The sequence below is a fragment of the Natrix helvetica genome (assembly GCF_964273705.1).
Source record: "Natrix helvetica genome assembly, chromosome: 2".
NCBI lineage: Eukaryota > Metazoa > Chordata > Lepidosauria > Squamata > Natricidae > Natrix > Natrix helvetica.
This window is the reverse complement of record NC_138552.1, coordinates 92197250-92210825: the sequence shown is the minus strand read 5'-3', so window position 1 is coordinate 92210825 and position 13576 is coordinate 92197250. Positions and strand designations below refer to the sequence as shown.

Here is a 13576-nt window from a genome sequence, read left to right as displayed (position 1 = left end):
GAGTTCCTTTAAGGTTACAGGTAACCGCACTTTCTACCCAAATACCAAAGAAACCATAAACTTTAACCAATAAATGAGTCACTCAAGGAAGAATTCTCTTTATTTACTTTTCTTTTTCTTTTTTCTTTTCATTTCCCATTCCTGTAATACATTATGGCAGAGTTGGCAAACTCGATTTCATTGAGGGCCGCATTAACAATAGCAATAGCACATAGATTTATATACCGCTTTACAGTGCTTCACAGCTCTCTCTAAGTGATTTACAGAGTCAGTCTATTGCAATCTGGGTCCTCATTTTATCCACCTTGGAAGGATGGAAGGCTGAGTGAGATTTGAACTGCCAAATTGCAGTCAGCCTGCAGTCATCAGAAGTAGCCTGCAATACAGCATGCTAACCACTGCGCCACCGTGGCTCATTAGGGCTGTGTTTGACCTCAGGTGTGTGTGTGTGCTCAGGGTGGATGTGGCCAGCTCAACATCACTTGTGTTGGGGGCGCCTGTGGTGGCCCAAGTGCTCTGCCAGCGAAAACGGGCTCCCAAGCTCCATTTTCAGCTGTGACGGTTTCTTGCAACCCTCTGCTAGCGAAAACTGTGCTGTCCAATGACACTTCCATGGTCATATAGCCAAGATGGACCCACAGAGCGCTGTTAGCTTCCACTGAAGTGGTACCTATTTATCTACTTGCATTTGCATACTTTTGAACTGCAAAGTGGGCAGGAGCTGAGATGAGGACAGGAACTCATTCTATCATGTGGCCCTCAAATCTGGGCTGCCAGCTTTCCAGCCAACAAGCCCAGCATCTTAACTGCTGAGCCATCACACTGCCCCTTAGGTACTTACGTAGTAGCTCCTTATGTACTTGCATCCAACTCTGTATGGCATGCATGAAAGAGGTGGAGTTTATGTTGTGATGTTGCAATGTACACTTTGTTACTCCCCCCCCCCCCCTCTCATGCCTATGATAGGAGTCATCTGCAGGAGATCAAGAAAAGGCATATGGTCAATACCATGCTATGCCACTGCAATGCAACATATTCCCCTTTTGTACAGGTGTCCTGACACAGCAGGACACTGCTTTTGTCACTTTGACAAAAAAGCATCAGTTCCTATGGGTGCCTCCATTTTCAAACCTTACAATCTGCAATTTTTTAACTCTAAAAATTAAACATTAGAGCAGCAGGAAGGAATCTTGTGATATGTTTTTCATCATTGGATCCCCTACGTTGCCTATAGAACAGGGGTTAATGAGAGATAAAATCCAAAACATCTGGAGGGAATGCCAATTCCTGCATTTAAAATTAATTTCTAAAGGCTCCTTTGGTCAATTGTTCAGTTAGATAATTCAAATTCAGGGGTTAAAGTTTACACAGTAGACAATCGTCTCTTTAGACAGCAAGGTTGGTCTAGGGTAGTGATGTCAAACTCAAGGCCCGGAGGCTGGATCTGGCCCATGGGGTATTTAGATCTGGCCCACATGGCTGCCTTGGAAACAACGAAGGACCAGCCCATGGTACATCTGTGAGAGAAAACAGGCTCCTGAGCTCTGTTTTTGGCTACCATGGCCTCCTGCAACCCTCTGCCAGTGAAAATGGAGCTCAGGAGCCCGTTTTCGCTGGCAGAATGCCCCTGACAGTAGTGAGGTTGTTGATGAAGTTGAGTGATGAGTCCTATTTTTATAGTGCGATTTCCTCTGATAAAAGTTTCCTTGTACTACAATACTTAATCTGGTTTCAGCATCATTTGCATGCTCAGTAATTCTCCATGTCATATCAATAATATATACAACCATTGTATCACCCAGGTTCCTGGATCATAGGAAATGGTTCTAGAAACCGGCTGCTCATGTGGGATGAGAATGCAGCATGTCTGAGTCTCATTAAGGCAGCCCTCTCTTCAGCATTTCTTCCAAAGTGAATTCCAAAGTCCTACTCTTCAATAATTTGTCAAGGTGACAAAGTAGTTGATGCTGAATTTAATTTTCTCATCAGCTATTTTGCCTTAAAAAAAACATTTCAGTAACGATTTTGGCTGTAACCCAAGGAGTGTGTTGATGGGCAATAAAATATGTTTAGTTGAGTTCGTCTAAAAGAAAATAAAGCATCCATAACCAAAAGGAATGTCCCAGAGAGGACCACAATATGGAGCTCCTCCTTGAGGGAGATGGGCAGTTTAGAAACATGAGATATAAATAAATAAAATAGTCACAAAAGCATATCTAAGCATACTAAAGAATAAAATAGAATATAAAATATTAAAATAAAAACGCATGGCAAAAAAGAATAAAATCAAATGAAGAGAAAGTGGGGCAAAACCGGGAAGCAATTCCAATCCATTCATCCATTCATCTAAGCCCATGATGGCAAACCTATGGCACATGTGCCACAGGTGGCATGCAGAGGCCTCTCTATGGGCATGCGAGCCGTTACCAACAATAATATCAACAATAATATCTGCCAAGCCAGATGTAAAGAAGCCAAAGCTATCCTGATGTAAAATCTATTAATACCAGTCCTTGCCTGAGTGGGTCTCTTCCAAAAAGCAGGGAAACCTGGAAGAGAACATCGAGGCCATCACTAATACCTGGAACACCTTGCACATAGGGGGGCTGATACTTCTCTGTGATCTGGGGTGCTGTAGCCTGTTGGGGTGCTCTGAGAACTAGATGATGCAAGTAAACATATCAGTATTTCTTCCTTGAGGGAAGAAATCAGGAGCAATTGTTCCTCCACCCCTCCACCCCTACATACAGAAGTCTTCTCTCCTTTCTCCATGGGTTGAAGGAAATAAGAGTTCCAATCTTCTCCAGTATACGGAGACAGAGACAGGAATCAGACTGGAGGGTTGAGGAAGTCTTTAGAAAAGGCAAGACTCTGCAGGCCAGTGCAGATTTCTTAGCCAAAGTTGGTCCATTGATTGAACGTCCCTTCCTACTGAGTTATGAAACTGCAATCTAGATTAACATATTTTCATATGCTTATTAGCAAATCAAGAGCCAGGAGGACAATTTCCTGCCTTCTGAAGACCAGAAATATCTTCCCGTGTTGGTTTAACTCCCCAACTCTGTTTAGACATTTTTCCTGATGCCTGATTGAGAAGGTCCTGTTTCCACTATGCATGGTCCAGTGGTGGGATTCAAAACTTTTTACTGCCGGTTCTTTGGGTGTGGCTTGATGGGTGTGTCAGGGGAAGGATACTGTAAAATCTCCATTCCCTCCCCACTCCAGGGGAAGGTTACTTCAAAATCCCCATTTCCTCCCAATCAGCTGGGATTCGGGAGGCAGAGAATAGATGGGGGCGGGGCCAGTGAGAGGTGGTATTTACTGTGTCTCTGCACTACTTAAAATTTCTGCTACCGATTCTCCAGAACCTGCTGAATACCACCTCTAGCATGGTCCTATATACTGTCGTACTAGCTCTATCAAATCATTCAATGTGCAGGTAATAGGGCTAGTAGCACACACCCATGGAGGTATTATTTTACTGTCATTTGAAGGCAATGTCATAGTGCTTTAGAATTGCAGTGGTCCTTTCTTCAAGATTACATAAATTCTTCAATCTTCTCTTCAAGCTTCTTCTTATTAGCCCCAGTTACTTCAAAAATCTAGGAGCAAACAAAAGTCAACAGTTAATGGAAGATCAGGAATTTGAGGAAGTACTTCTCTCCTTTGAGCTTCCTGGGGTACTTTTAAAATCCCCTTTTGAACCTTTCATTTATAAAGTTCCAGTTATCGATGAGAATGAGCTCAGGGCTGCAATGTTTTGCCCAGAGGACCTCCTGTTTCCATTAATGCTCTTTCACATCCGCAAGAGGGGATTAAATAAACAGCAAAATTAAATAAACAGTAAAAGGGGATTAAAACACTGGTTTTTTATAAGGTTGCAATGGACTATTGGTTCTGATAAATTTCAAATAAGACTTTGGATTTAATTTATACATTTGTGCTTTTGCCCATGGGAAAATGCTTTGTTTTGAATTTAAAAAAACACAATAAGATTATAAAAATGGAATACTAGAAGGAATTAAAAAAGGAGAAAACATATTTAAAAAATGTTATTGCTAAATGAGACATTTATTAAGTGAGTTTTGGTCCATGTTACGATCTTTCTTGCCACAGTTGTTAAGCGAATCACGGCTATTGTTAAGTTAGTAACATAGTTTTTAAGTGAATCAGGCTTCCCCATTGATTTTGCTTCTCAAAAGGTGGCAAAAAGGGATCTCATGATCCTGCAACACTGCAACCGTCATAAATATGAGTCAATTGCCAAGCACTTGAATTCGATCATGTGACCATGGGGATGATGCAATGATTGTAAGTGTGCAAAATGGTCATTAAGTTACTTTTTTCAGTGGACTTGTAATTTAGAACAGTCACTAAATTACCTCTTGTAAGTCTATGAGTATCTGTAATTCAAATTGGAAAAAGAGAGCTGAGAGTTTTACTTTACTTTACTTTACTTTATTTAGATTTATAAACCGCTCCCTCTCCCCGAAGGGACTCGGGGCGGTGTACAGTCAGAGTTAAAACATCATATACATACATATACATAGAGGAGGCGATATACAAACTGTACAGTAATAATAAGAGACAACATTAAAATCTACCCCAAAATCTACCCCATAATTAAAAAACAACTGCCAGGAGGATTAAAGAATAGTACTATGAATGGGCCAGGCCAGCTAATTGGAACAGGTGGGTCTTGAGTTTCTTGCGGAAGGAGCGGAGATCAGTGGTGGTTCTAATATCGGGGGGGAGGTCATTCCAGAGGGTTGGGCCCATCACAGAGAAGGCCCTACTCCTGGGCGCCGCCCGCTGGCATTGCTTGATGGACGGCACCCGGAGGAGTCCCTCCCTGTGAGAGCGAATTGGTCGCAGGGATGTATGGGGTAGGATGCGATCCCGCAGGTAACTAGGTCCTGTGCCATGGAGCGCTTTAAAGATGGTAATCAACACCTTGAAACGCACCCGAAAAACCACAGGTAGCCAGTGCAGCTCGCGCAGGAGAGGTGTTATGTGCGAGTATCTAGTACTCCCCATGATAGCCCGCACGGCCGCATTCTGGACCAGCTGCAGTCTTCGGGTGCATCTCAAGGGGAGCCCCATGTAGAGAGCGTTGCAGTAGTCCAGACGGGACGTCACCAGCGAATGAGTGACTGTGCGAAGGGCGTCCCGGTCCAATTTCTTTTCTCAAAAAAAGAAATATATGCTAATCTAATTTTTTATTAGATTGATAAGAAGGATACGTGTGATGTGGGTGTTCCTTTTTCAACTTATCCTCAGCGAGAGAATATTAAAATCACATATAAAAGAGCATTGGGGATTGTGTGGTCTTTAGCCTAGCAGGTGCTTCAAATATTTTTTTTCTGAATATGCTTTGTTATTTTATTTTCCATAAATAAATAAATAAATGCTAATTGAGAAATAATTACTACCATATAATTCAGTAGTAGAGGGACAAAAAAAAAGTAATATATTGTGTCACAATGGTGAAAGCTATGATCAGATAACAGTCTGGACCTTCTTGGTCTGCAGACACAGCACTGTCAAATATTGATTTTGCTCTTCCGGCTAATAGGTTTTTATTTCTATAAAAAAAAGTTGGCCTGGACAGTTATTCCAATGAAGGGCTGTGTTCTCTAAAGGGGGATGCATTGCAACTCCAGATGATGGACATCAGAGATGAAAACATAAGCAGTTAGCTGTCTAGCCCAGGGGTGTCAAACTGGATTTCTTCAGGGCTGATCAGCATTGTAGTTCTCCTCTGCAGGCCACTGAGGTGGGGGGGGGGGGGGCGGAGACAGGATGGATGCCTCCTGCAGCAGCCTGCCAGCCAAAATGGGGCACGGGGGACCATGCGTGGGCCCCTGCCTCATTTTTGGCCTGAACATCCTCCTGCAGCACCCTGCCAGGCAAAATGAGGCAGCGTGGGGGCCTCCCGAGGCCTCCGCAATGTGATCCATTTTGGGCTGGCAGAGTGCTGCTGGAGGCCAAAAACGGACAACAGGGAGGCTGCATGCGGCTTTGATAATTTCAGGTTGGCCCTGCGGACTGGATTTAAGCACCCCACAGGCCAAATTTGGCCTGCAGGCCTCGAGTTTGACACTTCTGGTCTAGCCCTACTGTTCCAAATTCCTGGAAACCTGCAGAGCTGTTATGTTTTCCAGACTTTCCAATAGAAAATTATGTATGAGTTTGCGAGCCAAAGTTTACTCCTACTCATCCATGTCTCCTCTTAACACATTTTAATTTTAAGGCTGAACAGGTAGTCCTCTACTTACAGCAGTTTGTTTAGTAACTGTTTGATGTTACAACGACACTGAAAAAAATGACTTATGACCATTTTTCACATATTGCTGCATCCCCATGATCACATGATCAAAATTCAAGCGCTTGGCAACAGACTCATAGTTATGACGGTTGCAGTGTCCTGCGGTCATGTGATCATCTGTGGCAACCTTCTGATGAGCAAAGTAAATGGGGAAGATTCACTTAACGACCAAGTTACTAACTCCACAGCTGCAGCGATTCAGTTAACAACTGTGGGAAGGTAGGTCATAAAATGGGGCAAAATTCACTTAACAACCGCCTCACGTAGCAACAAAAAATTGGGGCTCAGTTGGTGAGCCAACTGTACTCCTGCAGGAAAGCTATTTAACACTTCAACAGACTCCAAATATTAACCGTCTGGACTGTACCCAAAAATCACTAACAAAAGTAGTTTTCCTAAATGACATTCAGATCTGTGCAGGTCCCATGACTGCAGTTTGAGTAACATGCATGAGTTGGCTCAACTTTTATGTTAAATAGAAGTTTTCTGCCTTCTCCCTTCCCTTAATAATATTCATGCATATATATAAAGAATGAAGTAAAGTCTCAGAAGTGCCATTGTTAGGAGACAACTATTATAAGCATACATTTGGTGAGGGAAAACAATGTATTAAACTTAAGTAGATGCTGGTTCAGTCAGGAAATTGATTTCAGACCCTGCTTCTTACCTGTATTCAGAGTTTCAATTTATACCTATACTTAAAGAAGAAGTCCTAGCAAAGTTATTGGGACAGTATTGCAGTATTGCAAATCAAGACACTTTTCTAAGGTAAGGTTTTTCTAATTATTAAGACATGCAGATCTATACTGTAGAAAAATTCTTTAAAAAAGACATTTGGCAAGAAGATCTTTTCTGGCTTTCTTTGCATTTTAAAGAAAGCTTAGGACACATCTCATGCGGACAGACCCCCTCGAGGCCAGAAACGGGCCTGTTTCTAGCCTTCCCGAACTTCTGATAGGCCTGCTTTTCGCCCTCCCCGAGCCTCCGCATGTGCCCCGCACTTAACTGCATCAAAAATGGGCTGCATGGGGACTCCTGGGAGGGGAGGGGTGGGCGGAGACAGCCAGCAGTGGGATTTGGGGGTTCTGCACAGAATCTTAGCTAGAGGTTCTCCTGAACCCCGAGCAGGCGACCCTTGGGAGGAAGGATATTAGGTATGTTTGCCACCTTAAATTTATTTTTTAAAGACTGGAAATAAATAAATTTGTGTATTTGAGCTCTCTCTCTGCCCTGCCCTCTGTCTCCTTCCCTCCCTCCTTCCAGGAGACCTTGGGAGAATTCTATAATATATTTATTGCCTTCATTATGTTTGCCAAGTCATTGCGTTTTAGACTAATCTTTATATCTGCAATGAGGGTATAATATACCAGATCCATAAAATAAGAAATTTGTTGATAAGACAAGCAGTGATAATTAAGTGTGACAAGGATTAAAGTATAATTGAGAGTTCAGGTGTACAATTTTTCCTACAATTTTGCAAAATCCCCCATCAGTTATTGAAGCAAAAATCAGTGACATCATTAATTTTGAAATACTTGTTTAGTTTGTACCAAAGTGTTCAATGGAGCAACAGGTATTGCTTGAATAGTTGAGAGAGAAAAACTGCTTTTTGATTGCATTTGCTGATTTAACTGTAGAACAAAAAATCCACAAAGTCTTTCTACTGATTTTATCCTCAGTTGTAAAATGCCAATAGTCTCAGTTTAGTTTATAATGTAGCAGGTACATTCACACACACACACCAAGAGTATAAGTAAAGTAAAATCCTCAGGGGAAACTAAATATTAACGAACCAATGTCTATGGAGATTCTCAGTCATCCAAAATCATGGTCGTCCCAATGATGCTTTTTCAAAAGGCAAGTGGACTTTCTTTATTTTTGTTTGAAGATGTTTCATTTCTCATCCAAGAAGCTTCTTCAGAACTGAATATGCTTCTTGGGTGAAACATCTTCAAGTTAAAAACAAGAAAGTCCAGTTGCCTTTTGAAAAAGCATCTTTGGGACATGATGCCAACGAACAACAATCACAACTTGTCTCAAAGTATTGGGCAAGGAGGTTCTACCACTGTCTGATTCAAATACTAGATTGGACAACTGATGCGGAATTGGGAATATTCATTCACTCAACTTAATATTTCTAGCTTTCAATTAATATTCTCTCATAAGCAGAGCTGTGAGGGGCACAATCAGGGCAACAAATGCTGAACTCTGAAGTGTACTAAACTGTGCTTTTAGGCCACACCTACCTTGTCTCCTTTCATGAAGAACTGAAATGTTGGCACAACAACAATATTGCAGAGGACAGCTACATCCTGTTAAAGAGAGATCATAGGCCATGAAGTCCTAGAACTCATTCAGATACATTAGCCGCTACATTAAAAAATGTGCATAATAAAAATGAAAAAGAAAAAGGACATTTTATACAGCCTTCCAAGACCTGCATAAACTATTCCCTAATTTTGCGGTCAGCTTGAAAGATCACATTTGATATGGCTACATAATTGCCTTTGCGCTACGTTAAAGGTTTTTGCTGCCTTTTTCTTGCATCTTAGAATGTACATTTTTTTTTAATTCTCTTTATTTCTTTTTATCACTATTACAATGCATTAGTCTACAACCCTACAAAGATGACAGGTTCCTTGTAGAGGGTATACAGCAAATCATCAACATTTGCATAAGGATTAATTTGTGTGTGTGTTGAAATCTTTACCATGAGCCGTGACTAGTTATTGCTGGCCCAGGGGAGTTTGATTGATTAAACCAGGGGTAGTCAACCTTTTTATATCTACCGCCCACTTTTGTATCTCTGTTCGTAGTAAAATTTTCTAACCGCCCACCGGTTCCACAGTAATGGTGATTTATAAAGTAGGGAGGTAACTTTACTTTATAAAATTTATAAAACAGAGTTACAGCAATCCCCTATTGCCCACCATGAAAGCTGGAACGCCCACTAGTGGGCGGTAGGGACCTGGTTGACTACCACTGGATTAAACCATAGCCCAGGAACCTATGGACAAAAATGGCAAATTTGTGCTTTAATGCACAGTTGAATCAATCAAATCGCTGCCAAGAATTGCAAGAAGAAATAAGAGGAAGAGATGCTCTTCTATTGCCATTCATTGTTACCAGGCAAAATAGGGTTGAAGTGGTAACCCAAGTCCTTGAGAAACAGCCAAGGGAATGAAGACTAGTTAGATGGCTCCTTCTTAAACCTTCTTTACATATCTTGGTAAAGACTTGAAAAGTTCATGAGGAAACAGCATATTTCCAAGATGGTAACAGTTTTATATAGTGTTTCTCAATCACTACAACTTTAAAATGTATGTATGTACTAGGAGAGCTTATGCACCAGAGACAAATTCCTTGAATGTTCAATTACATTTGGCCAATAAAGAAATTCTATTCTATTCTATTCTATTCTATTCTATTCTATTCTATTCTATTCTACCCTCCCCTATCCCTACCCCTACCCCTACCCCTATTCTTCAACTCCCAGTATTCCCCAACCAGTTGAAGTCTGCCTGTCTTAAAAGTTGCTAAGGTTGAGAAACTCTGGCTTAAAATGTTGCTTAAAATCAAAATATAATTGTAGTCAAATATCACTTGCAACTGCTCAACATTTATGAACTCAGTGATTATGATTCTGCTAAGCCTAATGCACAACTTTATCACAACTTGTTGATAACATTGTATGCTTAGATGACATCAGCACTGCAAGATAATTTGGGGTTAAGAGGATTTTCTGATATTGCTGCAAACATGACTTTATCAAAAGTGTTAACAAAAGGACAGTTCTAGCTGGGAGCTGTCCAGTATTAAGAGTTTCCAGTTCTGAAGGACCGTATGGTCAGTGTTCTGCAGAATGTCCTAAATTGGATTACCAAACCTGTTCTGGTTCTCCGATTCAGGATTTGCTTTCATTCAAAGTTCCAAGGACTGATCATCTCCCTTTAGTATTGTTTAGTTGGGTTAGAAAAACTGAAAATAACCAAGCAATTAAGATTCTAGCACAGCTGTTTCTATCTGTTTCCCTCTAAGAACAAGAAGTTGTTGTTGGTGGTGGTTTGTTCTCTGGACTTGCTGTTTAATGTCAGAATGTTTCACCACCAGACTAGGTGACATCTTCAGTGGGACTTAAATTGAAGACTCTTGTTTCAGTTCTTCTCCACTTTTATTGATCTTATGTGGTCATGTGGTCAGTGCATCATATGATCAGCTTGTCATGCCATGTGATATGCTGTGTGATTGGCTGGTGATGTCATGTGAAGGTGATGAAGTGAAGAGGTGGACAGTGCTGTTGTCTGTTGGTTGCTTGATTGATAAGGCTCCTTATTGGTTGATAGGCTTCCTCAGAAATCCCACTGAGGATGTTAGCTAGATTGGTGATGAAACGTTTGGAAGCTAAACAATAAGCCTGGAGAACAAACCACCACCAACAAGATTTTGGTAGCCCAACATCTACCACCCAAGTTACAAATATTTTCTATCGTTTTTAAGAAGTTGAATTAGAAGTTTCATCATCCTAACTAGGGCTCCAGAAGGCTGCTCAAGGAGGCATCTAATCCTTCTGGATTGAGATACTCACTTCTGCCAAGTCTACATCAACGATACAGAATAGGACATTTTCGTATCGAACAGCCAATTCCTTCAGAACAAAAATGGAACAAAATTTAGATATTAAATGTGGCCCAAACTGGCCTAAACTTGAAATGTCTTTCATTGTACGGTATAATTCCACTTCTTATTCTTCTCTCCTTCCTCTTTCAATATAAAGTTCTACCTCTAAGAAAAAAAAAGATGAGTTATAAAGACAATAGATGAAATAACATCATGGATTTCAAGATATGAAACAAGGATTTTGTTTATTTAGCATGAAATTATTGCTTCCTGGAGTGGAAAAATAGATATGTGATTATTTCAACCCATAAGGATCTTTATGGCTTGGTATCCTGTTAACCACAGGATGACATCTTTCCATGAAATTTTGCGTGACTATTTTGATTGTGCTGGAAAAAAAGCAGCGGGCTATCCCCATTTTTGAGAGGTTAGGGGGCTGAAATCTAGAAATCTGTTGTTTTTCTTTGATGAGGTCAGTCCTTTGAATTGACCTTCCACTTCAGTTTTATTCACCTCCAATGTTATATATTATAAAATACTGGGTTTTATATTCTCGTGCTCTGTTATTAAGGCGAGCTGCCCAAAATCTTATAATTAGGATAGGATATGAATCTGATTAAAAATATATGCCCCTCATCCAGATCATGACCATAACACATTAGAAATCATAAATATATGATCGTTCCCTCCTCAACTATGAATCAGTTCCTCTGCACAACATTTTGCTTTAAAGAAACCAAAAAGACATAAATAATATCTATTGATTAATTAGTTGAGTTTCCAAATATTTTAAGCTGTTGTGATTTAGTCCATGAACACTTCTGAAGATGGTTGGGGGAAATGCAGGCTTTGTATCAGAGCTGGGTTCTTACCAGTTTGGCCTGGTTCAGCTGAACTGGTAGTGGTATGCTGGCCTGCGTTGCAGAACCGGTAGCGACCCAGGCTGGCCACTTCCCTGAACCAGTTCCCCAACATTTTTTTTTAGTTCTGCGCATGTGCAGAACAATTTCCATTGATCTGTGCATGCACGCGCAGTGCACATCCAGCGCAGGCATGAGCGAAGCAGTAGTAACACCGGCGGAAACAGCCCCGCTTTGTATATACCTAAATGTTTTCTGAGTCTTAATTAGCATGGAGACAAAATGGAATTCAAGATGGAATCAGCTATGAGTCTGAAAAATAATTATCTGGCAGTATCTTCTGTAATCATTGTCAAAGAAGAACAAAGTCCTGTCCCAAACAGGCACTATTGAATGTGAATATGGGATCAAGGAAAACCGCTTTAAATATTAACATCTTATGCATAATAGAGTTACTCAGGCATTCACCACTACCTTCCCTTGGATGGCCTATCGGTCATGCTAGGAATCTTGTTTCCAGGGATTGTGTTTGCATGTTGGAATAGCAGGAGTTGAAACAAAAACGCTATTAAAATTGGATAATCTCTAAATGTAGATGTTCATTCTTTGAATTAAATTGTTTCTATAAATTCTATATGATATGGGCAAGGGTCCCTTTGTTTTATGGAAAAATTACAGGCATGTCTGCTCTCCAGCTGTTCAAACCCTACACCCGTGTGATGGAGTGAGTTCCTGTCACTTGCCTCAGCTCCTACCAAACTAGCAATTTGAAAGCATGTAAATGCAAGTAGATAAACAAATGTCAGTAGGAAGGAAACTTCCATGTTTCATTGCATGCTCTGTGCTGTGGCATGATGTTATGCTGGCCACATGACCATGGAAACATCTTCGGACATTGCTGGGGGCTCTGAAACAGTGCTGGACTACTTCTTCAGAGATATATGGCTTAAGTTGCTTGCTTGCTTCAGCTTACATTGGAAAAGCACCAGATAATCAACTTTCCTTAAATAGTTCAGCCAAATCATCCAAAGGATTTTATATTTTGATACATTAAAATCAAACATCTCTTCTATAAGTGCTCTCCTTTTGCATCTTAATCTTTTACTCTCTATTTACTGTATATGATGCTTTTCTTGGGTGTTATCCTTAAGTACTTATAGCTATGACTCAGATATGAGATGTTTAGTGTCAAGTAGTATCCTGCTAAAAAGATACTAGGAACATTGGTAAAAGTCTTGCACTTTTCTTGTATCTTGCTCTTCTCTTTTGCTCAGTTCAAGGAAGAGTACATCCTATGCTGGGAAAATTACTGCTTTTTTGAATTGCTGTCATTCACACATTTGCTAAAAATGACTTTAGGTTAAAGTCTCCCTCAAATTTAGTTAGATTCCTAGAAATTACAGGGATTCCTCCATGTTGTTTTTTTCGCACTATACATAAGTGGCTTGCTGTTGGCTTGTAGAATTTTAAAAAATGTCTTCAATTGTTATCATTCCAACTAGATATGCTCCCATCGATTTTGGTGAGAGTCGACATAGGCAAAAACTTGTATCTTCTTCCCGATCCCCACTCGTGTTCCTGTAATTTTGCCAAATATTTTTTAAAAAGCTTTCCTTGACATATAGCTTTTAAAAGAGGCTCTTTAAAGGTATGGAATGGATGGTCCAGATGAACAAAATAATGTTCTTTTCATTTCTAGTCTTGACTCCATCATGCCATATCAAATAAATGTATGAATTACAGTACAGAGAATATATACTATTTCAAATAT

General features: G+C 40.4%; 1 protein-coding gene across 1 annotated transcript in view; it reads right to left on the bottom strand.

Moving 5' to 3' along the window:
* Positions 1 to 3539: 3539 nt before the first annotated feature.
* Positions 3540 to 13576, bottom strand: part of LOC309387366 (thioredoxin-like) — a gene marked incomplete at both ends in the record, with an annotated part of 29239 nt that continues 19202 nt past the window's right edge. Inside the window, 3 exons of the mRNA XM_081943839.1 lie at positions 3540 to 3602; positions 8575 to 8640; positions 10914 to 10973. Coding sequence (XP_081799965.1) covers positions 3540 to 3602; positions 8575 to 8640; positions 10914 to 10973 — 189 coding nt within the window. The remainder of the gene's footprint in view (positions 3603 to 8574; positions 8641 to 10913; positions 10974 to 13576) is intronic.